Raw genomic sequence first — 26,884 nt, forward strand, 5'->3', positions numbered from 1 at the left:
TTATTCACTCAGGGTGCTGCCAGACTTCACTGCTGCTTCAGTCCAGTGAGGGAATGACCAATATCCTGAGCCGCCTGCGTGCAGGTTTGCGGCTACAGCTTCCAGCATATCCGTGCCTGCTGCTTCGTCGCTCATCCATCACCACAAGACTTGGATAATGACAATGGTAAAAATTGCCATGAATTGCGCAGAGAACTTGGATTTAAGTGAGGGTGTGTTGTGCAGGGTCAACCTCACTCTCTTGACCAGCCCCAGCTGTACCCAGTGGCAAGACGTAGTCAAGACGACTGGAGATGGTCCTGGTTGCAGTGGAAGGTCCAAAGACCGTTTTGGTGAAATTTCCTACACCAGGGGTTCCACATGCCCAGGCTCAGACAAGCTTAGTTTTCCGGGTTAGTTAACCGCCGACCGGGGTTCGGCGTTGCCAGCTGTTGACTGTACCGACTCACCAGAGATGTTGAGCCTGGTGTGTTGTCAGCTGCTGACTGTACCGACTCGCCAGGGATGTTGAGCCTGGTGTGAGCCTACTGCAGCAGCTAGAGTGCCGGTCCAGATGGAACAAGCCTGAGGCACAACTAGCTGGTCAGACACTAACACACATACATACATCGACTCACACACACAGACACATCGACTCGAACACACACACATGGACTTAGACCTACTACGGGTGTATGGCTTCATTGAGAAAAAACCCGAGTACCTGTAGAATATCCACCACACATAAAAGGGGTAAAAATTTACAATGAATAAGAATGAAAGCTCTACTCTATGTGTTAGCAATAAGACGTGTTCATCCTTCAGTCACAGCTCCTGCAGCAACACTGCCGGGCTCAAGCAGGTACCCAACGTTGGGTCAACATTGGCATGTGTATATGTTGACCTTCTTTCGCACCGTACATAGCCAACAGTATTGACCTCCAATGAGGTTGGACCCACTGGACCAATGTTGGCCCGACGTTGACCCAACACTGGTCCAATGATCCATGTTTACTGGGTTAAAGATTAAAGGTGATCAGGCTATCTCTGCATCCTGAGTGTCGTCTTGGAGGTTTGGGGCAGGCGGAGTATCAGCGGGCACGGGTTGAGGTGCGTGCAGAAGGAGAAGCAGTTCCCACCGCCTCCCACAATGAATATGTGGCTCTCATGGTCCTTTCCGTCACCACCACCACCACAGCCGCCACCGCTATCCCACCGCTCCACAGCGCTGTGTCCGTGCAGTAGCACGGGGCCCTCCACGCCGCACTGCAGTGGCAGGGATGGCATTTTAACGGGTGCCGCCCCCGAAAAAAACGGAATAAGCTTAGTGTTTGTCATAAAAAAAGTTATTTTTAGACAATTTTATTTTAAATTGTGATTTCATCACTCCACCCCCCCCCCCATGTGAAAGAACGGCCTTCAGAAACAGATATCACAGAACTACCATTGAGATCCCTAGATTTGACCTATTGCCATGCTATAGCGGTGTAACACCCACACACCTGTTGTACACTCTGCCAAAAGAGTTCATCACATTTCAACACCACGTTTTTAGGTACGAGCTGGATGGCGGGATACTCGACGGTCGCTGCCACTATTCAGTGTGTTGATGTCCGCGTTTTGGTTGATACGGGGGCATCTGCTACGATGATTTCAGATGTGATTTTTCAATTGTTGTCATTCCCGGCGTCGTGCGTTCGCCCTGTATACGATGTCTGTGTTGCGGCTAACGGGGGTAGTATGGAGATCATTGGCCAGGTTGACGCGTGTATTGCCATTGGGGACATTCAGGCGTTGGGGCCCGTGTTGATCTCGCGCACGTTGGCCGTGCCATGCTTGTTGGGCACTGATTTTTTGGCAAGAATGCCGGTCAAGATTCTCGTGGACCAGGGTTGTCTTGAGCTACCGTCAGGTCGTAGATTGCGGTTTTTGTCATCACCGGTCCCCCGTCCGGCGTCCACCAAAACGGTTCAGGCTTTGGTTGATGCTACCGTTACAGTTCAATCGGGTTCGCAAATGTTGATTCTGCTCCGTTATCGCAAGCAAATCTGTTGCGACGTCTCGGTAAATGATGTCTTGTTGACGCCTTCTAATTCTGCTACGCGAGGGTTGACGTTGGTTTGTGCTCAGACTATTCTCAGAATGGGTCAGGCTTAGTTTCTGCAGTTATTGATAGGGGAACCTGGGGCTGTTGTTATGCCCACGGGCACTGTCCGTGCTCACTACTTTTACCAACCGTGAGGAGCGCACGTCGGCGCAGGCTGTATGCGCTGTCGGTAAAAGGTGTCCATAGGACAATCGATGGATCGCCAAATTGTGTGACGAAAACGCGTCGCTGTCCCCGGCTCAGCATGAAGATTTGTGGCTATTGTTGTCTGAATTTTCTGATGTGTTCAGCAAGGACAATTTCAACTTGGGTCGGACGTTCTTGTTGTCCCATCACATAGATATGGGTGACGCTAGCCCCATTCGCTTGAACCCCCATCGTATGGGGCCGTCCGAGAAGAGAGTGTGTGGCAGGCTGTTGATGATATGTTGGCCGCGGACATTATTTCGCCCTCCACTAGCCCGTGGGGCGCTCCTTTTTTGGTAAAGAAAAAAGAATGGCAACCTCCGATTTTGTGTTGACTTTCGGCGGTTGAATAAGGTTTCCATGGCGGACGCGTATCCCCTGTCACAGATGGATGACTCCTTGGATGCTTTGTTCGGAGCGCGGTTCTTCTCGACCCTTGATCTATCTTCTGGGTTTTGGCAACTGCCCCTCGATGAGTCTTCGAGGCAGAAGACCGTGTTCTGAATTCCGCAAGGCCTCTTTCAATTTAATTGTTTGCCGATGGGATTGAATGCCGCTCCTGGCACGTTCCAGAGACTCATGGAACTCGTCCTGGCTGGTCCCCAATCGGACACTTGCTTAATTTATCTGGACGACGTCATTGTGTTCAGCCGGTTGTTTGATGACCACCTCCTCCGGCTGCACGTTGTTTTTGAGCGGATGCGCTCGGCAAATCTCAAATTCAAGCCTAAACAGTGTCACCTCTTGCAGACCTCCGTTCGGTATTTGGGCCACATTGTGAGTGCGGACGGTATTTCCACCGATCCTACAAAGAGGGCGTGCGTTCGCGACTGGCCAGTTCCCGCGAGTGTGGGAGATGTACGGAGCTTTGTCGGCTTCGCCTCCTATTATCGCCGGTTCATACCTCGGATCGCTTCCATCGCGAAACCGTTGCATGCGCTCACGGCTAAAAATCAGTGCTTCCACTGGGGACCTGAGGAGGAGGCTGCGTTCAATACCTTGCAGGATCGGCTGTCTGACGCGCCTACTCTCGACTACCCCGATTTTTCGTCCCCCTTCATCCTTGACACTGACGTCAGCGACATGGGCATCGGGGCTGTCCTGTCACAGATGAAGGGGGGCGTCGAACGCGTCGTTGCGTACGGTAGTTAGGTGCTCTCGCCGGTAGAAACCCTCTATTGCATCACTCGTCGTGAGTTGCTGGCGATCGTTCATTTTGCGCGACTTTTTTGGCCCTACTTATATGGCAGGAGGTTTGTTATCTGCACTGATCATGCGGCTCTCCAATATTCGTTGAAAATCGAGCAGCCGGGCATTCAGTTGGCACGCTGGTTGGAGTGCTTGCAGGAATTCACATTTGATGTCACCTACCGGAAGGGGACTCGTCACGCTAATGCTGATGCGTCGCAGTTGCCACACACGTCTCGCTGTGCTTGCCACTCCAGTATAAACTGCTGTACTCCTCAGTTGAGACGCTTCTGGACGAAACGGGGGTTCCTCCTGCCGATGGTGTGTTGCGCCTCACACGTTCGGTGTGGTTGCGCAAACAATTTTCTGACGACTCTTTGACCTCCTTGCGGGAACGGGCTGTACCGGTCGTGGGTAATTCAGATTCTGTCAAGGAGGGTCGGGTTTTGATTCATGATCATTTATTGATGTGGCAGGATAACATGTCGCGCCGGCTTCAATTGGTTGTGCTGGATTCTCTCCATGCGGGGTTGATCCGCACGTTGCATTGTGAACACCTTTTCCATCTTGGCGTTCAGAAAACGTTGCTTACGCTGCAGAGGGGTTACTATTGGCTGGGTTTGACGTCTGACGTTACTAGTGCACTTCGATCATGCACCGAGTGTGCCCGGAGGAAATTGCCCCAGGAACGTTATATTCCGCCCTTGCAATCCATTTCGGTCACGCGCATTAATGAATTGGTTGCCTTGGATGTGTTGGGTCCGTTCCCTGTGACGCCTCGTAGGAATAAATTTCTCCTCGTTGGCGTTGAATATTTTTCTCGTTGGCTTGTGGCTTGGCCCCTGCCAGATCAATCGGCTTTATCCATCGTTGACGCTTTTGTGAACAGCTATGTGATGGATAAAGGGGCGCCAGAAAAGTTGCTCACCGATCAGGGTAGGAACTTTACTTCCAAGCGATTACGTGACGTTTGCACTGCCTTGAGTACCAGGACGATTTGTACGTCTCCCTACCATCCTCAGACGGGTGGTATGGTTGAGCGCTTAAATCGAACCTTGTCCGCCATGCTGTGTCAAACGGTCAATGAGAGGCAAGTTGACTGGGATTTGCAGATACCCAGTGTTCTCTCTGCTTACAGAATGGCGCCTCACGCATCTACGGGATACTCGCCGTTCTTCCTCATGCACGGGAGGGAGAACGTGCCGCCTGTTGATGTTAATTTGGGTTCCCCGGTTATACCTCCTAAGTCAACTCTTCCTGACCATGTCCAAGAGTCCCTTAGACGGGTTTCGGAGGCCAGGTTGAATACCTCCCGGACCCAGGCTCAAAATGAACGTTGTGCGCGGAGGTCAAAAGAGGACATGCCATAGTCTGTTGGCGATGAGGCTTGGCTTCATTGCCCGCAGGTGCCTGTGGGCACCTCCTCCAAGTTCCACAAACCATTATTGAGGTTTTGCGTCCTCAGTGTGCTCGCGTTCATCACGGCTGTCGGCGTTGGTTTGTTCACCCGTCGCGATTGAAGCCGTTTGTTGCTCCCGTTGGGCCATTGTCATCTCCAAATCCCGGGTTCCCGGTGCCTGACGTGGCCAACAGGCCTGCTGCCCCTGTGCAAGGTGATCCTCTGAAGTTTATTTTTTTACCGCCCACAGCGCCCTTGAGTGAGACGGCAGGACTGGAGGACGCCGCTACCTCGCCATGCCCACCTGCGCTGGATCTGGCGGTGTCGCCCTCTACTGGATCACTGCTTCCACCTGCCGGTGTTCCAGTGTTGATCCCGCCTCAGGCAGATGGGCCGGCTATGCGGACACGTTCCAAGATGTCGTGGTTTTATTGAAGCATTTGGGTTTTAACTTGCATGTCTGTTCAGCATTGTTGTTGTCTGGCATTGATTGTTGGGGCATTCCTTATTCCATTCTTGTTGTTATTGGGCCGTTTGACAACATGGAGAAGCATTCGGCGAAAGTAGCACTCCTGATTGCTGGGATGAACTGTGTAGACTCTTCGTAAGGCATCATATTCACCGTGAGCAGCACGTCACTTCATTTTTTTTAGCACTTAATGTATAGTAAGAGGGACTTCTCGGTCGAGCAGGTTGGCAGCAAATGGGTCACATTGGCACAAAACAAAGAACGCCATCAGGGTGGTCTCTTGTAGAGCCAGGGCCTGTTGTTGGACATTTCCTTCGGTGAAGTAGATGCGTTGACCATTTTCGAGGTGAACTGCCGAATGGATGACTGTGGGGGAACACTCATGGATGAGGAAGCCAAGAATTCTCCAAATGGCCTCATAGCTGCTATTGTATCTTCCTTGGACAACATGTTTAACCTCATCCACACTTTTCCCCTCTGTTTTGTAAGGCAAAGACAGCCATGTCAGAGCCTTTGTTGATGTATTGGCAAACATATTTGATGACTTTCACAGAATTGCAGAATTCCACTTTAAAGTGTGCCTCGAAGATCTTGCACAGAAGAGCGCAGTAGGGAACGATCCACCGGTTATGAACCTTCATTTGAGAGTTAGTGGCAGGTCTGAGCGTTGTTTCTAATCTACCATGCTCAGTATTTCTGCGACGATATAGAGGATAGCCATCATGGCCCGACTGAGTGTCTTTCAAGAAGTTTCATGAATACTTCTTGGTACACCTGCGGTCTTGCATACATGGCGAATTTGGATTGAACTGCCCACACGGGCCATGGACCATTTGCTTGCAGACCACAAAAAAGGGCAGGGTCTTGATAGGGGTCAGGTAGCTCAGCACTGATAAATGTGCCAATGTCACTTGCATGACTTTTTTCCCTCATCCATAGAAAAATGTGAGCAGAAATTTTGGCACTCAATGGTGTGCACGTTACTGCTTGTTCTTTTTCAAAGAGACCTCCTTCATTAGTCGTAATACGCATCATGAGGTCATCAACTTTGAGTTTAAGGACCCTTGCTAAGATGTCATGTGTGTTTGTTTGGTTGATTAATGGTCAACCTGAATCTCCTTCCATTTCGGATTGCAAGTGAAGGTGATAAAGAGATGGGGCCTGCCATATTGGCTGATGTACGTCATGGCATCCTGAGTCTTGTCATGTATGTATCTTGGTCCAGCTGTGAAGGATGAAGGCAAAAAAACGAATCTGGCCACATTCTGAGCGTTTGCATCTCCATCAGCATTGATAGCGTCCCAGAGATGAGCATACTGTTCAACACGCAGGCGTTTTTGATTCAGTTGAATGGAAAGAAGGCACTCACTCTCAATTTTGGCATACCGTAATATGTGGTTTCCTCCTCTGTCCATGATCATGAAGGAATGGAAGTCTTTAGAGGAGACAGTTTTGTGAGGATGTCTTTGTCCTGTAGCTTTGAAAATTTGAGGAATCTGGACGTGGTACCCATCTTGGCCTTGCGACAGTAAAATGTGGTATTGTAGGGCATCATATGCTCTGTTTGTCTCAGAAAATCGTTTGATGGTGTTGTCTTGGTATTTAAGCACACTGTTTCTCATACCATGTTCCTCACCCACCGTAAAAACAGCAACCTCAACAAAAGTTGGGGCATCGAAGCTCGCTACGTGCTCCCCGCTTGGGTTGAAAGAAAAGGTGCAGTACACCAAATGTAAAATGGTTGATTAGCCCACAAATGTAACAAAATGATAGACGAAATAAAATCGGCTGTAGCTAAGAAAGTCCAACGCATTTAGCAGTATAACATAGACATGAGCATCGCAGTACTACATATCAGTAAATAGCGTGAGGTGAGCAAACCAAACAATAGAAATGCATTGAAGATAGAAGCTAGAATAAGTCTGCATTATAGAGCAGCAGTACGCACACTTAAGTTAATAAGCAGGCTACAGTCTAGATTATAGACTGACAGTACACTGACTCAATGACCTAAGCATTGCAACAGTCGACATAATAAGCTGGCAATACGGTCAGCAGCTTAAAAAGCAGGATACAGTCTACATGAAAGACTGGCAGTACACTGAGCGAGGTGAAGAAGCAGGCAACAGATTATAGACTGGCATACACTCAGTAGCAATGTTTACAGTGTAGATAATAGACTGCCAGTGCACTGACTTTAATTAATAAGCAGGCAACAGGCCACATGACAGACTGCCAGTAGACTGGCGCAGCTTCATAAAAACACACATTAATATTTTAATATGTTGCAACTTAATATAGAAATATTAGTTAATAATATTCTAATATTTCCAAACTTATTTTAATAATAATAGTTTGCTATGTACGTGAGTTTAGTGAAAGAAGCAATAAATTGAAATATTAGTTGTCTGCACACAAACACTATTAATGCAATATGCAGGTGTCAACACACAAACATTATTAATGTATTATTTGAAAAGTAATTTTTTTGTACACACACATATGGACTCATGCAAATGTAGTGACATAGAATGGTCACTACTGTGTCGGCCTGTACGAGGGCTGGGGGCCCCAAGGGGGTGCCTGGGGGGTCACGTGCTGGAGGGATCCGGACCTTCCCAGAGGTGGGGGAAGTGATGCGTGTCCTGGGAAGGGAGGCGTGGCCTGAAGAGAGCCAGCCACGCCGGGGCGGAGCCAGCCACGCCAAACCAGATATAAGCGTGGTGTGAACGCAGAGCGAGGCTGTTGTACTGTACTCCAAAGAGAAGACATCATCGGTCGTCAAGTCCTGAGTCGTCGTCCTGGGCCAGGCAGGCCGTTGCCTGCCTGGTCCAGTCTGTGTCGCGTTCCAGAGTGTTAGTGAGTTGAGGAAGGTGGTCACCACCTCATGTACAGTGTTATATTACTTACCGTTAATAAATAGTGTTGCCTCCAAGCTGCGTGTGTGTGCACCTAATTCGAACCCATTACATTTGGTGTCAGAAGTTGTGGAAATATAAATATTGCTAGGTGTTATCCTAGGGAAGTAAAATGGGCACACGAAAAACAAAGACAAAACTCATCTGGACGCCTTCGTACAACGGGGATGGTGTGACGACCATCCTTCGGACAGCCCCGGGGATGGCAGCCCCGGTGACAGAGAGAGAGAGATGGCGCTGCACGCGGAGCGGCGGGACTGGCATCGCACCGCTGCTTCGCCGCCATCGGGAACGGAGCGATGGAGCCGCGGGGAGAGGACACCGTCGTCTCTGCGGGGGCTGGCGGGGGGAGGCCCAGGCATGCGGGCCACACGGTGGGGCCGCCAACTCGGCGACTGATCGTGGCGCGGTTCCCGCCAAAACGCTGCTCCCGCCAACTCGAGGGATGGTCGGGGCGCGGTTCCCACCAACTCGAGGACTGGTTGGGGCACGGTTCCCGCCAAAGCGCCGCTCCCGCCATTTCGGCGGCGGGTCGGGGCGCTGTTCCCGCCAAAGCGCCGCTCCCGCCGACATCAACGCCTGCGGAGGGGGAGTTCCACACGTGCAGGTGGCGCCCCCGTCTTGTGGATGGGGGTTCGCAAGAGCAGGCCGTGTTCACCATGCAAGATTCTTCGGGCCGTCCCAGTGCTCCAACTTGCCGCCCTCCGATATTCACAGTTTGCCAGGCGAGTCGTGACATGACATGAGAAAAATAATAATAACTTCACCCATCTTGCGTGTGCCGGGTTGCGATCGCGGGTTTTTTTTTACTCGCTGGTTTGCGGAGCGTGTTCGTCCGGTTGTGTGCGTGATAAAATGACGCGGCGACCATGCGGGTTTCTGCTTGTGACAGTGTTGTTGTTAATTACGGCGTCGAGATCGGTATCTTCTGGGTGTAGTTAATGATTAATTCGTTGTTGGTGTCCCGAGTTCCGTTGATATCCTGTATGTTGCCGTGTTAATGACTCGTGTTGTTACATCGTTGTGTTGCGAAATCGCCATTGTTATTGTGTATGCTGTATGGAGTTTCGCTCGTGATTGTCACTTGTAACTGTCAGAAACTTTGATCGTCATTGTTGCCAATGTACAGACCGTATGGAGCTTTGCTTGAAATTGTTAACAGTGTATGGACTGGTGGGTACTTGCTTGTGATTATTTACTATGTACGGATTGTCTGGAGTATTGGTTGTGTGTTGCCATGTGGGGACTGGATGGAGCATTGCGCCAAATGATTGAGGAGCATTGCGCCAAATGATTGACTGTACGAATTTCATATACTGCATATACTGTATTAATCAATTCGGCGATTCTTGGGGTTTGTGGTCTAGTTTTTTTGCTCTCAAAATTCGAATGCCCTGAGTCCCATGGTTAATGTTGAAGGGGTTTTTGAAATGACAGGTTCGGTGTGTTTCAACCTCACTGGTTGGCCCCTGTCCGTTGTTGCACAGATGATGTCTTTTGTGCGGGAATGCCCCTTGTGTTCTACATCAATCGGGGGTGCGTTTCCGTTAATTGCTGTCAAATTGCGTTGCTCTCTCCACTCGGTTGGTACAGCTGCATGCTGCAATGCGAGTCTCGGAGATGATGTGTACGGATACGGGATGTGAGGTGTATTGTTGTGACCATTGAATATTCGGGATCGTCACAAATTGTGCGTACCTGTTCGGCATTGGATCAGTTCTGTGGGGGATCATAATTCAAATTGTATGTGTTGTGATGGTGTTAAATTGCGATGGTGACGTGCTGCCAGGGATTTGGAATTGTGCTGCTGGCTGTCACCTATCTTGGGGCGCAGGTCCTGACCAGGGTGGCCCAGTGAGAGTTGCGTGTCTAACATGAACGTTGTGGTCCCGTCATGCTATGGCTGACGGCTTGACCTGACAGCCCGGAGATTGAAACACTCCGTGGTATGTCTAGCCTAATGGGCTGTGCGCTCACAGGGCTCAGAGAGTGTGGTCCCGTCATGCAATGGCTGACGGCTTGACCTGACAGCCCGGAGATTGAAACACTCCGTGGTATGTCTAGCCTAGTGGGCTGTGCGCTTACAGGGCTCGGAGAGTGTGGTCCCGTCATGCAATGGCTGACGGCTTGACCTGACAGCCCGGAGATTGAAACACTCCGTGGCATGTCTAGCCTAGTGGGCTGTGTGCTCACATGGCTCGGAGAGTGTGGTCCCGTCATGCAATGGCTGACGGCTTGACCTGACAGCCCGGAGATCGAGACACTCCGTGGCTTGTCTAGCCTAGTGGGCTGTGCGCTCACATGGCTCGGGGAGTGTGGTCCCGTCATGCTGTGTCTGACGGCTTGACCTGACAGCCCGGAGATCGAGACACTCTGTGGCTTGTCTAGCCTTGTGGGCTGTGCGCTCACATGGCTCGAGGAGTGTGGTCCCGTCATGCTATGGCTGACAGCTTGACCTGACGGCTCGGAGGTTGAGACCCTCCGAGGCGCGTTGAAACAGTGGGCTGGAGATTCGTAAGGTTCAGGTGGAGTTGTCCTGTTACGTTGAGACTGTATCCCTCAGTTGTTAGGGTGCATGTTGTGCAGTGAGTGAACGATGGGTCGTCTCAGCTTGGTCGGTACAGCTATATGCTGCGATGCGAGTCTTGGAGAGAGACTGGGTCGTCTCAGCTCGGTCGGTACAGCTATGTGCTGCGATGCGAGTCTTGGAGAGAGACTGGGTTAAAATCCCACCGATATGGCCGACGCGTGCTGCTGGTTGTGACGCCGCGTCAGAAAGGCGGTGGGGTGGTAACATGGAAATTCCCCCCCCGATATGGCCGACGTGTGCTACTGGTTGTGACGCCGCGTCGGAAAGGCGGTGGGGTGGTAACATGGAAATTCCCCCCCCCGATATGGCCGACGCGTGCTACTGGTTGTGACGCCACGTCGGAAAGGCGGGGGGGTGCTAACGGGTGACTGTCATTGCATGCGTGATTCTAATGGGGGGGGGGGGCTGTGCTGGAGCGTAAGTGGGTTAGCCAGTTTTCATGTATATTTGTTGTTAATTCCCCGTTTTCTGTGCGGTTCCCTTTTACCCTCGTCGATTCTGTATATATTACGTGATTGTATTTCTTATCGGTCGCCGGTCATTTATTGATGTTGCTGGTTCGGAGGCACACCTTTTCGATTTTTCACAGTTGTGTTACAGCCGGGGACGGCTGTGTGTTTATACAGGGGGGGGTGATGTAGTGACATAGAATGGTCACTACTGTGTCAGCCTGTACGAGGGCTGGGGGCCCCAAGGGGGTGCCTGGGGGGTCACGTGCTGGAGGGATCCGGACCTTCCCAGAGGTGGGGGAAGTGAGGCGTGTCCTGGGAAGGGAGGCGTGGCCTGAAGAGAGCCAGCCACGCCGGGGCGGAGCCAGCCACGCCAAACCAGATATAAGCGTGGTGTGAACGCAGAGCGAGGCTGTTGTACTGTACTCCAAAGAGAAGACATGGCAGGCCGTTGCCTGCCTGGTCCAGTCTGTGTCGCGTTCCAGAGTGTTAGTGAGTTGAGGAAGGTGGTCACCACCTCATGTACAGTGTTATATTACTTACCGTTAATAAATAGTGTTGCCTCCAAGCTGCGTGTGTGTGCACCTAATTCGAACCCATTACACAAACACACACGGACAAACACACACACGCTAACATCGTCGCAGACACGCACATGGACTCACACGCACACAAGGACTTAGAAGCAATAAATATTAATATTCGTTGTCTGCACACAAACATGATTAGTGTAATATTTGCAAGGTGATAATTAAAATAATAGGTTTTTATGAACGTGAGTTTAATGTAATATTAGCAAGGTGATTATATTAAAATAATAGGTTTCTATGTGCAGAGCCCCCGGCTGGGGGCTGGGCTGCTATCCCCGCCCCCCACCATCCCTCCGCCCGTGCTAGAATAATACTATGTAAGCGCTATAATATTAATATCTACGGACTCTATAGTAGTAAGTGCACACATTGGGGTGGGAGGGGGGGACATGAAACTTTGAAGAATTTACCTCAGCGTTTATTTGCATTATGAAGGCGAAAGAGAAATCGCCCCCCTCCACCGATGACGCGCGTGCGTTGCCAGGGGCAACCCCCGGGCGGGCGAGTGGCGCAAAAAATAATTAAATAAAGATACATTGCACTAAACCGCTAATTAAACTCATTTACGGGGCTTACGGCGTGGTACCTGGCTATTTTTTTTTTACGTAAATCCCACCGTTTGCGAGCCAAATCCCTCGCAAGCGCGCGTCCACACAGACAGATAGACAATAAATTACTTTTATAGGTTAGATATATATTTTACCAGGTAAGGCCCACTGAGCTATACAGCTCTTTTTCAGAAGCAACCTGGCCACCAGAAATGATGGCTCAACGAAGTGGCTTATCATGTGGAAATTTATAGCAGCCAAATACTCTAAACACATGTTGATTCTAAATGTGGAGCGACAAACCGGAAGACCTGGAGAAAAATCTATGTGACCACAGGGAGAACATGCAAACTCCTTATATACAGGCATCATCAGAATCAGATCACACCACAACCTCCTTTATACAGGCGAGGTAGTTAACAGGTACTCATTTAAGGCCGAGTCAACCTCGGGGAGGCCCAGGACAGATTCAGAAATTCGTCACTGATGTTGGGCGTGAGCGGGACTCAAAAGTGGGTTGCTGGATTCGCAGTGTAGTGCATGTTAACCACTGCACTACCGATCCCCACATGCACACACAAACACACCACACACGCGCGGACCACAATGTTATATTGCGCATGCACATACAGAGTCTACTGCTCACACAATCACTCTCAACACTCCGTGGTGTCTGGTAGCTTGCACCTCTGTGACATCACGTTGTTCTGCAATGACCTAAGCGATGCCTATGACTGAATGGACCTGAATGCACCCAATCTCGCCAGATTTCGAAACTTACGCAAGTTTGAGCCCGATCGGTGTTTGAAATGGGTGATCACCACGCATAAGGCTCATGCTGCAGGCTTATGTGGGGCTCCACTGCCAGCAGAGCCGCTAAATCTACTGTTGTGCCGCACTATGTTCCGACGTCTGTGTGCCTCATCTTCACCGACATGTATTGACCGGTGTAGTGAAGTATGGTCAATTAACCTCTGCGACCCGCAGGGCAGAGGGAGGGCCCTCATCCAGTTCTGTAATGACGCAAGGGCTGTACCCATGCCTGTTGTACATTGTCAAGAGTGGCACTTTTTCAAAGTGTGTAATCATTTAGAGGCCTAATGAGCTGCGATGTTAAGAGTTCCCCTCCCCCCCTGGCTTTGCTCACCTGAGTCCAGGTGAACGCCTCTAGATCCAGGATGTGCCAGTCACTGAGAACCAGGTGCTGGGTGTCCCTCCCTCCGTAGACAAACAGAAAGCGTCTCCCTGACGGACAAGACAGTCGTGCACTCACAGCTCAACCCGAACTACTTATCCTTGATGTTAACAACAAACGATGAGATGACAGCTGTGTCAAAGTACGAGCACCATTAAGATGGTCACTGCATCGTGTGCTTTTGGATGTGCTTCTGCGGCAATCTGGAACACTCTTCCTTCCGATATTAGGAAGCTACTGGAACTATGCACCTTTAAATCATCTAGGTTGAAAACGCATTTATTTAAAACTGCTTTTTGCATTTATTTTGTTGTCCTTCCCCCGCACCTGCAATTAGCACGGTTGGCTACATACGGTGCTAAAGAAGTTCAACATACATACAAAGTGGCCGAACTTACATCTTTCAAATCCGAAAAGAGACAAAGTCACTGGAGCCGGGGCTTGGAAAAATAAGAGCCGCAGTGGAGAGGATCCCTCGCTCCCTCACCTCGGCAGCTCACCACGCAGGCCGCGTGCCTCCAGCGTGGAGAGGGGGCCGCGCCGATGCATGGCACCTCGGAGAGCGCGAGTGATGACGAGGCGTTTCCCGCGCCGCCCCCGAGGTGCGCCAGCCACACGTCCGCGCAGGGCCTGGCGGGCGAGTGCCGCTCCCCGAACAGCACGGCCTCGTGGGCCGAAGTGGCCGTCCGCGAAGGGTACATGCGTCCATCTGCACGTGGCGGTGGCGGTGGGACGGAAAAAAATACGCCGTGAATTCTTGAGCACAAGCAACGATGCCTCATCAGGCACGCGCGCTGATGCCGCGGTCATGGGAACAGAGGCAGAATGCATGTTTTGATGGAAGGGCAATTTTTCTGCATATCTCTTGAATAACAATACACCCCACTCGTCCATGCTGGCGCGTGTGTAAATTCCACGTTCCTTTTGCAGGAAAACCACTGTTGACCACTGTTCACTTCGCGCAAAGTGGTACGAATTTTTATTGACCCTGGATAGATGATAAAGTGAGTAAAATGTAATGACATTCGGGTGGAGCGCCGGTGTAGTGGTTCACATATTAACCTGGCAACCTGAGTTTGATTCCTGGTCACAGTTAACATCAGTGGTGAGTGACATCAGAACCTGGGCCTCCTCTTCACCAAACGGCATGATCAAGCATCCCATATTACCGACGCGGTACGGGGGAGCCTTTCCTCACCACGCTGTCACTCTGTCTTCATCCAGGAGTCGGACTGACAAAGGGTCGTTAAAGACAATAACCAACAATCACAGCTCACCCCACTTGGGTCCAAAGTCTTTGGTCACCACCGCGCCGCCCTCCGCCCCCACAAATCCGGGCGGCACCAGAAGCCAGGTCCCGGTGAGAGGCCCGTGCCGCCCATGCCGGGGCCCGAACCCACCTAGTGTGAGCAGGGCGGCCCGGCAGGCGGGCAGCCCCAGCGTGCAGGAGCAGTGGCCGTAGCTGGGCGGGAGGGCGAGGGCTGCCTCGCACGGAGACAGCGACAGCACGGGCAGCTCACGCTCCTCCTCACTGCTGACAAAGCCTGATGATGCTGAGGGAGAAGAGGAGAACTGACGGCGAGGGAGACGGGGGTCAGGGGTCACCGTGCACATGCATGAGGAGGGCCCCGGCTTCGTACCGCACTGTCGCCGGTGGCTAATGCTCGATACGTCCGTGGGAGGATTATCCAAGTCGTGGGTGGATCGTGCTTGCACTGGTTCAATACTCGTGAGCTATTCCGCACATGTTGCGAGTCGGTGAATCAGCACTCCATGCGAACACAAACATGTTGGCCAGAAAACCGACTCATTTGAGAAGCAATAATCGCAGACGACACATTCTACGTCTGCACCCGACTCCAAGAAGAGAACAAGAGAAATATGTTTTTATTGTCTAGTTTACGCTTGTTTTGCCTTATCCTAAAGTTTAGGTTTTGTCTGGGCGACCCTTCCCTATCTTTACCTCAGACAATAAAAATTGTCTGTGCCACAATTTCTCCCTTCTGTGGTCTCAGACTACATGTACTATTTATTTTGTATGGATGCCAATAAATATTTTACTATTACAGTATGGAACAACGGCTTTGTAAGTATAGCAATTATAGTGGTGCAACGTGTTATCGTGATTATATATCTATGTACTGAATGCATTTATTCAGGAATGCACTCGTAAGACAACTTAACATCTGCTTAAGTTGGTTAACAAAGAGGGTTTGCACAGTCGTGGATAAATACGATCGCAGACAAGAGCAATTTCACCGTGTTTCAGCCAAGCGCTGGGAAAGCCACGCGACCTCAGGTCATGGCCCATGTCCACCGGCTGGATGTAAGGAGCTACCTGCCGGCGGGGGCAGAACGGGCTCTGAGCTCAACCTTCCTTTGGAGGCGACCAGGATGAAATAATGGGAGCATTTCAAATGCCACTCCTGAAAAACAAAGAGGTTTTTTTTTTTCACCAAGCAGGAAATCAGGGGTCACGCGGGCTGGGTGGCTCGGGGCGCCGAGACCCCCAGCAGAGCGACGAGGATAAAACTTTTCTAAATTGCAGGGAACGGTCGCTTGGTAAATCACTGAGTAAACTACCGGCGAGTAAAAGACCGCCTTTTTTCAGGTGAATTCGAGACTTTATGATTCACCTCAATTTCATAAATGGTTTCAGAGTTGTGAGTTGATACAAGAACTTATTTTTTTGTCGGTCAAATTTTTCACTCTTGCTGGCATCGGTTCTCAAATGTTGTCCCGCTTGCAGGGTTGTGTTCCGTTCGACGTAACGTACCATGAGCGTATCATTTGCATAACCCTGCCAACAACTGATTTTTACACATGCCAATCAGTGCAATCACTGGTGTCTATTAGTCCTCTGCCAAGCAGCAGGTCCGTGATGAAGACTTCCTCCATCTTCCCCCCCTTCTTCCCCCACAACTCCCTCTACTCCCTTACTTAAGTTATTCTTCCCTTACCTTCCCCTCCCTACATAAAATTACACACATCCCGCTCGCGGTCCCCACTCGGTGCGGCAGCAGCGAGCCCCAATCTCCCCCCTCCTCTAAATTCAGGAGCGCAGCTTCGGGACTTATGCCCGTGCAGTTTCTGTACCTTCCCCACCCTTTATGTCGTGGTTTGTGCTCTGTACCGGGCTCCTACTTAAATATAAAAACATAAAAAACTAAATAAATTCCTCCTTCCTCTTCAATCGTGAGTGTTCTTCTTTATTCCAGAATGCCCCCTCTGCTTCCCCTCCCACTGCCTTCAAGTCCGCCAAGCAGAATTTATATATTTTTCTTCCTCTGCCCCTTGCCCACCATCCCTTCCTTCCAGAACCTCCTTGAGGGCTTGACAATTTATGGTGACAACCGACGAACCGGCGCGCCGTCGCGCGTCCACGCGGTGTACCTCATGCTCGTCAAACAGCTCCAGGTGCTCCACCCTCGCGCGCTCCTCCACGGGCAGCACGTTCAGGTAAAACTCGTTCATGTCCACGCTCTCACACCTCTCCCAGCCCTACGCAAGGGAGACACGACGGCAGGAGACGGCGTCGTCCAGACCACGCACGAACCATCGTTTTTGTGGGATGCCTGTGCAAATTTACCACCCTTCGGCAGTATTAACGATATTATCCCTCTCCAATAAAGCATACTCCAAAGCTCGGCTAAGAGCAATTACATTGGAAGTCATTACGTCTATTTCCAGAAGTATTAAGGACACTAATGGGTTCAAAGAGATTTCTCTCGAGGGAAGGCAACGTATATTCCGCGCTAAGGTCAACACTTGTTAACTGCTCTCTGTAAAGCCCGCTTTTGAGCATCAAGTAGACAAATTATGACCAGTTAACCGGTGTTGAACTTGAAATTACACACACGCTAGGATGGACCTGAAACTCTACTAAAGACACTTTTGAATGCCCTATAAAATTATGTGGACAAAATCCATCGAATCTTTAGCCAGATTCATGGTTTGACTAAAAATCGAATTGTGTGATTTCTTGCAGAGAAACAAACAGATCTGCAAAACGACGCAAATGTCTCCTTTCTATCCACTGATCGTCAAAAGAAATGTCTCATCCATTTACATGTAATTAATAACAACAATATAATTCATAACACAATTTCAGTGTTACTCGAAAGCAGTGGCGGCTCCTGCAAAATCTCTCAGGGGGGGCAAATGTCTGGATGATTGATAAGGATAAGGTCCACCCATGCAATGGATAAATTAACAGCTTAAGCATGTAAAGGCAACTTCATTTCTTTAATATTAATGAAAAATAAAGTGATTCTTACAATACATCTTGTTTGTTTCTATCTCACTATTATTACAATCCACTCAGTTTCTTTTATTAAAGATTCCACTAGGTGGCGACAAATAATATTGTTGACTGAAACGTGCTTATGTATGATGACGTAAGCACGTTAGTTGCGAGCCCTCCCGGAAGCCATAGAGAATGCATTGCAGCGCCCGCCGTTCGAAAAAAAACATCTTTGAATGTAAGTCTATGGGACCACTCGGGGTGATTCTCAGCCGGAGTGAAATCGCCCAAAAAGAGGCGGTACTCCACAGAACGTGACATGACGCTGATTGGACTATATCCAGAGGCACAGTAACGGCTGAGATTGGTGGTGCGTCGCCCAATCGCCCTAATGAAGAAACCGCCCCTGCTCGAAAGCCAGGCGAGAGGGGTTGGTGCCTTTAAGCATCTCTTAAAAATCCATGCAGAGTGAGTCCAATAAGAATGACAAGTTCACTTAGCGCATGCCGGTTATTATATAGTATAGTCTCTCCCCCCACTTGCATTTCCTTCCTCTCCTCCCCTAAAAATACCACGTTCAAAACCGTTACCCCTACATGAGTGGGGCTGTGCACCCAACCACCTTCCCTCCCCTTTCCCCTATCCCTTGTGCTTCCTTCAATATATTTTTTTAATGTATGTGTAGTGGTGACGCGCGCTGACGGTGAGGGATCGTAGGTCAGCGCGGGGTCATGGGTTATGTGATGGTGATTGGCTGTGTGTTGGTGACGCGCGCTGACAGTGATGGATCGTGTGGCAGCGCGTGGGGATTGGTTATGTGCGCTGGCACAAGAAGGAATCGTGTGGCAGCGCGTGATGATTGGTCGGTTAGGGTGGGTGCTCGCATCGCGGTCCGCATAGGTTCCGTCTCCTTGGAGCGGAGGGTTATATAAGGCGGTGCGCGCGGGCGCTCGAGGAGAAGTTGGTGACCAGTGAAGACGGAAGACGGAGGAGGAAGAGATAGGGCCCTGAGACACCTAGTCCCGCTGTCCTTGTAGGGACCGGGGCCCTGTGTGGCTCAGAGGCGGGACCTTGGGACCCGGGGGCCCGACGTCCGTGTGAGGACCGGGCCACGGGACCCAGTGGTCGCGATCCGTACCCAAGCTGGGGTGGGTCTAGAGGTTTCCCCGGATGCTACGGGGCTGGAATGCCCGTGTGTGTGTAGCCGGGTGGAATGTGTAGCGTGAGCAGTAGTTACCACCCGTGTCAGGTGGAACATGTAGTGTGAGCAGTAGTTACCACCCGTGTCAGGTGGAACGTGTAGCGTGAGCTGTAGTGACAACATGTGTTATTGTGACAACCCAAGTGTGAATAAGTGGTTTCCCGCCGTAGTTTACTATACTTCATATGTACAAAAAAAGTCCATGCGGATTTAACGCTGCTGAAAATGTGCAGTGGGAATGGCGTTCCAGACGGTGGGGGCTGCCACTGAGAAACGATATCTGGACAACCTTCACCGCCCCCCACCACCGGCCAGCCACCCTCCCTGGCTACCCTGTGACCCTTGCGAGTTGCCGTAGAGCTGATGGTGACACCTGGCTCAGGTATCGCGCGTGCTGGGCGTGGCGCGTGGGGAACCGGCGCAGCGCTCGCAGCGGCGACCTGAGTCGACTGAAGTGGTTCATCATGACGGAGCCGAAGACGTCGCCCGGGTGGGCCTGCTCATACGCGACGAACGTGGCCGCCACCAGCCGCTCCGCCGCCCAGCCGATGAGGGCCGAGGCTCTGCGCACAGTGGGCGGGAATGACGGCAAACACCGGAGATGCCTATGATCGCACAAATCGCACTTTGCATTGGAGATCAAAGGCTGGTCGTTTTAGTTCCTTATCAAAATGTAGCAAACCTATGGCCATATAACCCAAAATGCACCCAACCACGTCACATCTCAGAAACTGTCCACAGGATTTACCTGGATAGTGGTTGGTTTTGTGCGGTTCTGGCTCTGTGTAAGTGTGCGCGTATGGATTTTGGATCCATGTGTGAGTGTGGATTTTAATATCTGTGAATGATTGCTCACTCTTGTGTGTACGAGTGTGGTTCTGGATATGTATACGAGCGTGGATTCTGGATCTGTGTGTGAGCGTGGATTCTAGATCAGTTAACGGTGGCTCAAACTGTGTGCATGTGAACATGGATTCTGGATCTGTACGCGAGCGTGGATTCTGGATTTGTATGTGACAGCGCGGATTCCGGATCTGCACGTGTGTGAGCGTGGATCCTGGATCTGTGGCCGCACCTGTTTGCGTCGACGTAGGTGAGCACACACTCGGAGAGCAGCAGAGTGGGTGCGGCCGGGTCCAAGCCGGTGCCCACCAGCGACTCCTCCAGCTCTCGCAGCCGCGTCACGTCCACGCCTAGCAGGCAGTAGTCGGCACTGCTCATGCACAGGCCTCGCCAGACCGGGGGGGGGGACATATTAAACCCTCACTACCACCGCGGTGTAACGGCCGAACACACTCGACTTGCAATCCAGATGTCGCTGGTTCCGTCTTGCGGTGTACCAGTTGAAACGACGGCCAAGTTTTTGAAATGCCCCCCCCGACTCAGTCCACCCAGAAGTATAAATGGGCACAGCACAGTTAGTCGATTGGCAAGTTTTAAGTTCGTTTTGTTAACCAGGTGTCAACTCAAGAGACGAGGACAGTGTCATCTCAAAAAGTGACCTGGGCCAGTAAGGGGCAATGATTGCTACGTATAATCCCGAGTTATTTATTGTGTAATTTTCAAATTTGGGCCCCGACACCCACACATAATGGCCTACTCTTGCGAATGACGTCGCGCGATCTTTAACGTCCACAGTGAAGTAGACGGTGTGTAGTATTATCATGGTTAATACACCCACGGTATTAATACACCCACAGCATTAATACACCCACAGTATTAATACACCCAGCCTATTAATCAGGGTGGCTGATGGATTCGAACCGGGAACCTCTGCAACAAGCGGCAAAAGTGCTATAGCTAGGGCTATTTCATCACCCATGGTGGGGTAGAGTGTGGGTATTCCCACCTCTTCAAAGACATCTTGCATTTCTGTGAGATCCTGGGGGAGGGGAAATCCCTCAGCCAGGAAAACGTGGGACAAAGTGGGGATGACCCTGCTGAGGCTGCGGTGCCTCAAATATTGGAGGAGAAAGTCACCTCCTGTGAGTGGCTGGCTGAGGTGCCATCTGTTGAGGAAGTACTGAAGGCGATCCAGTCTGTGACCAGGAAATGCACCGAGCAGAGATCATATCCCAAGCGAAATGCTGAGGGAGGGTGGCGTTTGTGCACAGACTGCCCTACATGACATCATAACAACAGTCTGGACCACTGGACGGGTTCTGCAAGATTGGAAGGATGCCCTGGTGGTCCCCCTCTTTAAGAAGGGGACCGCACAGACTAACAACTACAGGGGCATCTCCCTCCTCAATGTGCCAGGAAAGGTCCTGGCAAGGATTATTCAACATCGCCTTGCTAGGCACGCTGAGGAGAGGCTTGCGGAGCCCCAATGTGGTTTCAGGAAAGGGCGGTCCTGCACTGATGCCATATTTTCTGTCCGACTGCTACAGCAGAGGTGTAGCGAATTCCAACAAGACCTACATCTCTGCTTTATTGACCTGGTCAAGGCCGATGATACCATCAGTAGGCCTGGGCTCTGGGTTGTTCTTCGTGCTTTCGGAGTCCCTGACCCTCTGCTCACGATCATTAAGGACCTTCATGATGGTGAGCGGGATCGGATAAAACTACGAGGCCGGGAGTCGGAGTCATTCTCTGTTCACCTTGGGGTGCCACAGGGATGTCCTCTGGCTCCCACATATTTTTCGACCACGTGGTCCGTGAAGCCTTTGATGGCTGTACCAGAGGAATTTCCATCTGGTACAGATACAATGGGAGGCTGATTGATGCCCGGGTGCGGTCAAGGATGGCTCCCTATTGGTCAACTCTGTTACGTATGCCGATGATCTGGTAATTGCCGCTCACTCAGAGGAGGAGTTGGAGGCGCTGCTGCTGAACCTGGAGCTTGCCACCAAGAGGTGGGGCCTTACCATCAACCCCACCAAAACTAAGCACCTACATGGGTATTTTGTACCATCGGACACTCCACCCCCACAACTTCCAATTGGTGGTAGGGCAGTTGTGGAGAGAATGGAGAGTTTCCCATACCTGGTACTTCCCGCTAGTTGCATATAATTTGCTAATTATTTGCATAAACGGTACATTACTGTTACTCATAAATGTGATTGATTGCGAGTATCGTGAGACGAAGAATCCATATAATTGCTCAATTGCTATGTGTCTCCTTGTCACTACTGGTCATGTCACGACTATTACCACTCATGGTATGTACAGCTCTTTGGCAATACACTGCTGAATGAAGGCCTCTCCATGGCATGTTGGCCGTTGGGGTTGTTTTACCATATTTCACCATGCTGGCCAGTACAGGACGTTGAAGGGGGAAGAGTGTAGGACCATTTCAGATATTACTTGCCACCTATGGTGCACGTAGCTAGGAATAGAAATCAGGTAGCTGGGTTTCGACAGGAGCACGCCAACCACTGTGCCACCGCTCCACCCATTAGCCAATACCACCGACTCAGTGTTAGCCAATTAAGAACGTCACAAATTTCAAATGTACTTACGAATTATGATCGTGATAACATAATGGTTTTGAACGTAGTGGGAAGCACAGGGAAGGTTGGACCGTTGTAGTGGGAGGCTGCGTTTATAGAATCTACCTCCCCTGGTATGCAGGTGGTTGTGCGTTCGATCCCGACCCCGACGCCTGTATATTTGGAGTTTGCATGTCTCTCTCATGATCGCATGGATTTTTCTCCGATGCGGCCCCAGTCACCTTTTGGCAGAGGAGGGTCGTCAGGCCTGGGAGTTTCATCGCCGGACTCGGCTTCATGAAACCACACCTGCCCCGGGGAAAGCAGCGCGAGCAGCTCAGGGCTCTGGCGGATGAGCGCCGCCTTCCTCCGCGCGACGGCCGGAAAATCCACCTCAAACACCACGGCCCGGCCCAGCCGAGCCTCCGACTTGAGTCGGAAATAAGCGGTGTCGAAGCCGGCGCCCAGCGACACCATCTGCTCGCCTCGACGCCGATCGGAGAGAGGCCACGGCGAGTGCAGAGCCGGGCCCCGAGACGAAGTTGTGTGCAGAAATACAGGGTGATCCATTTGTAAATACCCCACCGATTTCAAATGATGCCCCTTGCTTTCTTTCGTGACAGGCAATTAAATGTTGCGGGAGCAATGGCTTAATGCCCAACGGCAGAGAGCGTTAAAAGCATTAATACGCTGACGGAAGACGCGTAGAGGCTTTGAAATAAAATGTTCTCTTTTCTATAATTTACCCCCCCCCCCATTGATTTTAGTGGGGTACCTATAAATAGTTCACCCTGTATACTTGTACGCGTACACAGGCCCTTCGTCAATCCAATGCTGGCGGAGGAGCCACCACATGCCACGTGGATTGTGGAGGTTATTTGATCGTACATCACCACGCCGGTCACTGCGGATTTCTAAAGGCCGGAAGCATAGAGCAATACGGTACAATGGACTTTTTTCTGCACTATCCTCTGCTGCAAATCACGTACGTATACTGCGAGAGAAGTAACCGAAAGCGCTAAGATGAAACTTGCTTTGTAAGCAGTGTTTAGAGGACATGTCTAATTACATAACCGCACACAGTGCCCATGTCCAAACGTTTTCAATGAATGACCAAATCGTCGCAAAGAACTGAGCACCTGTGTCCTCGGCTCCGCTCGTGTCTGCTCCAGGAAGCGAGTCAAGACATAATCCACAGCTTTGGCTTTTACATAATAACCCCTGCGTGCACACACACAGACAAAGATCCCCCGTAGAGCCTTGAAGAGACTGTTGGGAAAAGTGCTGTTAGCGAGAACCTATGAAGGCCGGCACAGAACGCGAAGGGGTGGGTGGCCAGCACCATGCCCAGCCGAGCTTGTCTCTCCAGTGGTGATATTTACACATCGCACCAGGTACTCATTTGAGGATGAGTCGACCTAGTGGAGGCCCCGAACCGATTCAGATAATCGTCACCGGTGTTGGATGTGAGCGTGGATTGAACTCAAGTCGCCGGGTTCAAAGTGCAGCGTGCTAACCGTTGCACGACCACACACGTGCGCACACACACACGTGATGATGCCATTATAAACACGCAAGGCACAGGAGGCAGAGACGATGTACAGACAGCAGGGCCCTTCTTAGGGGAGTAGCACTGGCAGGGTGAGTGGGGCTGGTAAAGTCAGTGGAACTGGCAAGGTGAGTGGGGCTGGCAAGGTGAGAGGGGCTGGCAAGGTGAGCGGGGCTGGCAAGGTGAGCGGGGCTGGCAAGGTGAGTGGGGCTGGCAAGGTGAGTGGGGCTGGCAAGGTGAGTGGAGTTGGCAAGGTGAGTGGGGCTGGCAAGGTGAGTGGGGCTGGCAAGGTGAGTGGGGCTGGCAAGGTGAGTGGGGCTGGCAAGGTGAGAGGGGCTGGCAAAGTGAGTGGGGCTGGCAAGGTGAGTGGGGCTGGCAAGGTGAGTGGGGCTGGCAAGGTGAGAGGGGCTGGCAAGGTGAGTGGGGCTGGCAAGGTGAGTGGGGCTGGCAAGGAGAGAGGGGCTGGCAAGGTGAGTGGAGCTGGCAAGGTGAGTGTGGCTGGCAAGGTGAGTGGAGTTGGCAAGGTGAGTGGGGCTGGCAAGGTGAGTGGGGCTGGCAAGGTGAGCGGGGCTGGCAAGGTGAGCGGGGCTGGCAAGGTGAGTGGGGCTGGCAAGGTGAGTGGGGCTGGCAAGGTGAGTGGAGTTGGCAAGGTGAGTGGGGCTGGCAAGGTGAGTGGGGCTGGCAAGGTGAGAGGGGCTGGCAAGGTGAGCGGGGCTGGCAAGGTGAGCGGGGCTGGCAAGGTGAGTGGGGCTGGCAAGGTGAGTGGGGCTGGCAAGGTGAGTGGAGTTGGCAAGGTGAGTGGGGCTGGCAAGGTGAGTGGGGCTGGCAAGGTGAGTGGGGCTGGCAAGGTGAGTGGGGCTGGCAAGGTGAGAGGGGCTGGCAAAGTGAGTGGGGCTGGCAAGGTGAGTGGGGCTGGCAAGGTGAGTGGGGCTGGCAAGGTGAGAGGGGCTGGCAAGGTGAGTGGGGCTGGCAAGGTGAGTGGGGCTGGCAAGGAGAGAGGGGCTGGCAAGGTGAGTGGAGCTGGCAAGGTGAGTGTGGCTGGCAAGGTGAGTGGAGTTGGCAAGGTGAGTGGGGCTGGCAAGGTGAGTGGGGCTGGCAAGGTGAGTGGGGCTGGCAATGTGAGAGGGGCTGGCAAGGTGAGAGGGGTTGGCAAGGTGAGAGGGGCTGGCAAGGTGAGTGGGGCTGGCAAGGTGAGTGGGGCTGGCAAGGTGAGAGGGGCTGGCAAGGTGAGTGGGGCTGGCAAGGTGAGTGGGGCTGGCAAGGTGAGAGGGGCTGGCAAGGTGAGAGGGGCTGGCAAGGTGAGAGGGGCTCGCAAGGTGAGTGGGGCTGGTAAGGTGAGAGGGGCTGGTAAGGTGAGAGGGGCTGTCAAGGTGAGTGGGGCTAGCAAGGTGAGTGGGGCTGGCAAGGTGAGTGGGGCTGGTAAGGTGAGAGGGGCTGGTAAGGTGAGAGGGGCTGTCAAGGTGAGTGGGGCTGGCAAGGTGAGAGGGGCTGGCAAGGTGAGTGGGGCTGGCAAGGTGAGAGGGGCTGGCAAGGTGAGAGGGGCTGGCAAGGTGAGTGGGGCTGGCAAGGTGAGTGGGGCTGGCAAGGTGAGAGGGGCTGGCAAGGTGAGTGGGGCTGGAAAGGTGAGTGGAGCTGGCAAGGTGAGTGGGGCTGGCAAGGTGAGTGGGGCTGGCAAGGTGAGAGGGGCTGGCAAGGTGAGTGGAGCTGGCAAGGTGAGAGGGACTGGCAATGTGAGAGGGGTTGGCAAGGTGAGAGGGGCTGGCAAGGTGAGTAGGGCTGGCAAGGTGAGTGGGGCTGGCAAGGTGAGTGGAGCTGGCAAGGTGAGAGGGGTTGGCAAGGTGAGTGGGGCTGGCAAGGTGAGAGGGGCTGGCAAGGTGAGTGGAGCTGGCAAGGTGAGAGGGGTTGGCTGGGCGAATGGGGTCCCGCACCTATTGATGAGAGGGGATCGCCGCCACTGCGACTGGGCTTCGCAGGTGAAGTGTGCGAGGAGCTGGTCCTGCACGTATCCGGCCGTCGCCATGGACACCTTGCTGAGGATGCTGCTGTCGTTCGTTCCTTCCACTCGCGCATGCGGAGAGACCCGCATCGCTGCCGAGTGGCGTCCTATTGCGAATATCACCAGCACTCTGAATAACTGGCTGAACAGGAAGATTGGTATGCTAAGCATCACTATTTAGAGCCTAGATTTGAAGCTTTCGTGACTGCAAGGAATCATATTCTTAGGTTTTTTCGGTAAAGTCACGTAGGTAAAACATCAAAATTAATGAAAATAAAATAAAACAAAAATCACGACGTTTCGGAGGCAACACAAGTCTCCGTCATCAGGTGGGACCGTCACAGCCGAATTAGCTGCATCAAGTGAGGCAATGATTCAAGAAGTAATCCCTTATAAGCAAGTTGAAGGGGGGAGGAGAGGGGGGGGGAGCTCATCAGAATGTGGTAGCCAATGAAAAAACAATGGACTACGGCTTGGACGAGGTTGCTGCTGTACACGCCAACACAATGGACAGAGAGGGGGGAGGGGAGGTCTGATACACATGATAGACAAAAGAACGAAAATGCCCATGTTTATACCAATGCTGGCTGAACAATGAAGAGAGCACTGCCAAAAAATAACTGGGGATGTTAACACTCGGTAAAGTAAAGTAAAATAGTGCCTGTCAGATAAGATGGTCCAAAAAAGTGTAATTAAGTCTTTTTTGCGTGGTTGATAACATCTTTCCAATGATTACTAAGTTTGTACCCATCATCACGGTTGAAATTATGTCTGTGTTTGTATATTTGTATGGCTTCGTGTACAAACCTTTGATGGTAGCCGGGAGGTTTGCAGAGAACCTTGGTC

At 51.7% G+C, this 26,884-nt stretch overlaps 1 protein-coding gene across 1 annotated transcript; it reads right to left on the minus strand.

Moving 5' to 3' along the window:
* Nucleotides 1–1,020: 1,020 nt before the first annotated feature.
* Nucleotides 1,021–26,128, minus strand: LCMT2 (leucine carboxyl methyltransferase 2). The gene is made up of 11 exons (XM_078863752.1): nucleotides 25,971–26,128; nucleotides 23,633–23,714; nucleotides 22,736–22,970; nucleotides 20,138–20,291; nucleotides 19,436–19,625; nucleotides 17,012–17,119; nucleotides 15,961–16,044; nucleotides 15,019–15,190; nucleotides 14,106–14,240; nucleotides 13,571–13,668; nucleotides 1,021–1,245 (listed from the first exon to the last, which is right to left on the minus strand). The coding sequence occupies exons 1-11, from the start codon at nucleotides 26,126–26,128 to the stop codon at nucleotides 1,021–1,023; spliced, it is 1,641 nt and encodes a 546-aa protein (XP_078719878.1).
* Between the last annotated feature and the right edge of the window lie 756 nt (nucleotides 26,129–26,884).

The sequence above is a fragment of the Lampetra fluviatilis genome, chromosome 1, assembly GCF_964198595.1.
Source record: "Lampetra fluviatilis chromosome 1, kcLamFluv1.1, whole genome shotgun sequence".
NCBI classification, from domain to species: domain Eukaryota; kingdom Metazoa; phylum Chordata; class Hyperoartia; order Petromyzontiformes; family Petromyzontidae; genus Lampetra; species Lampetra fluviatilis.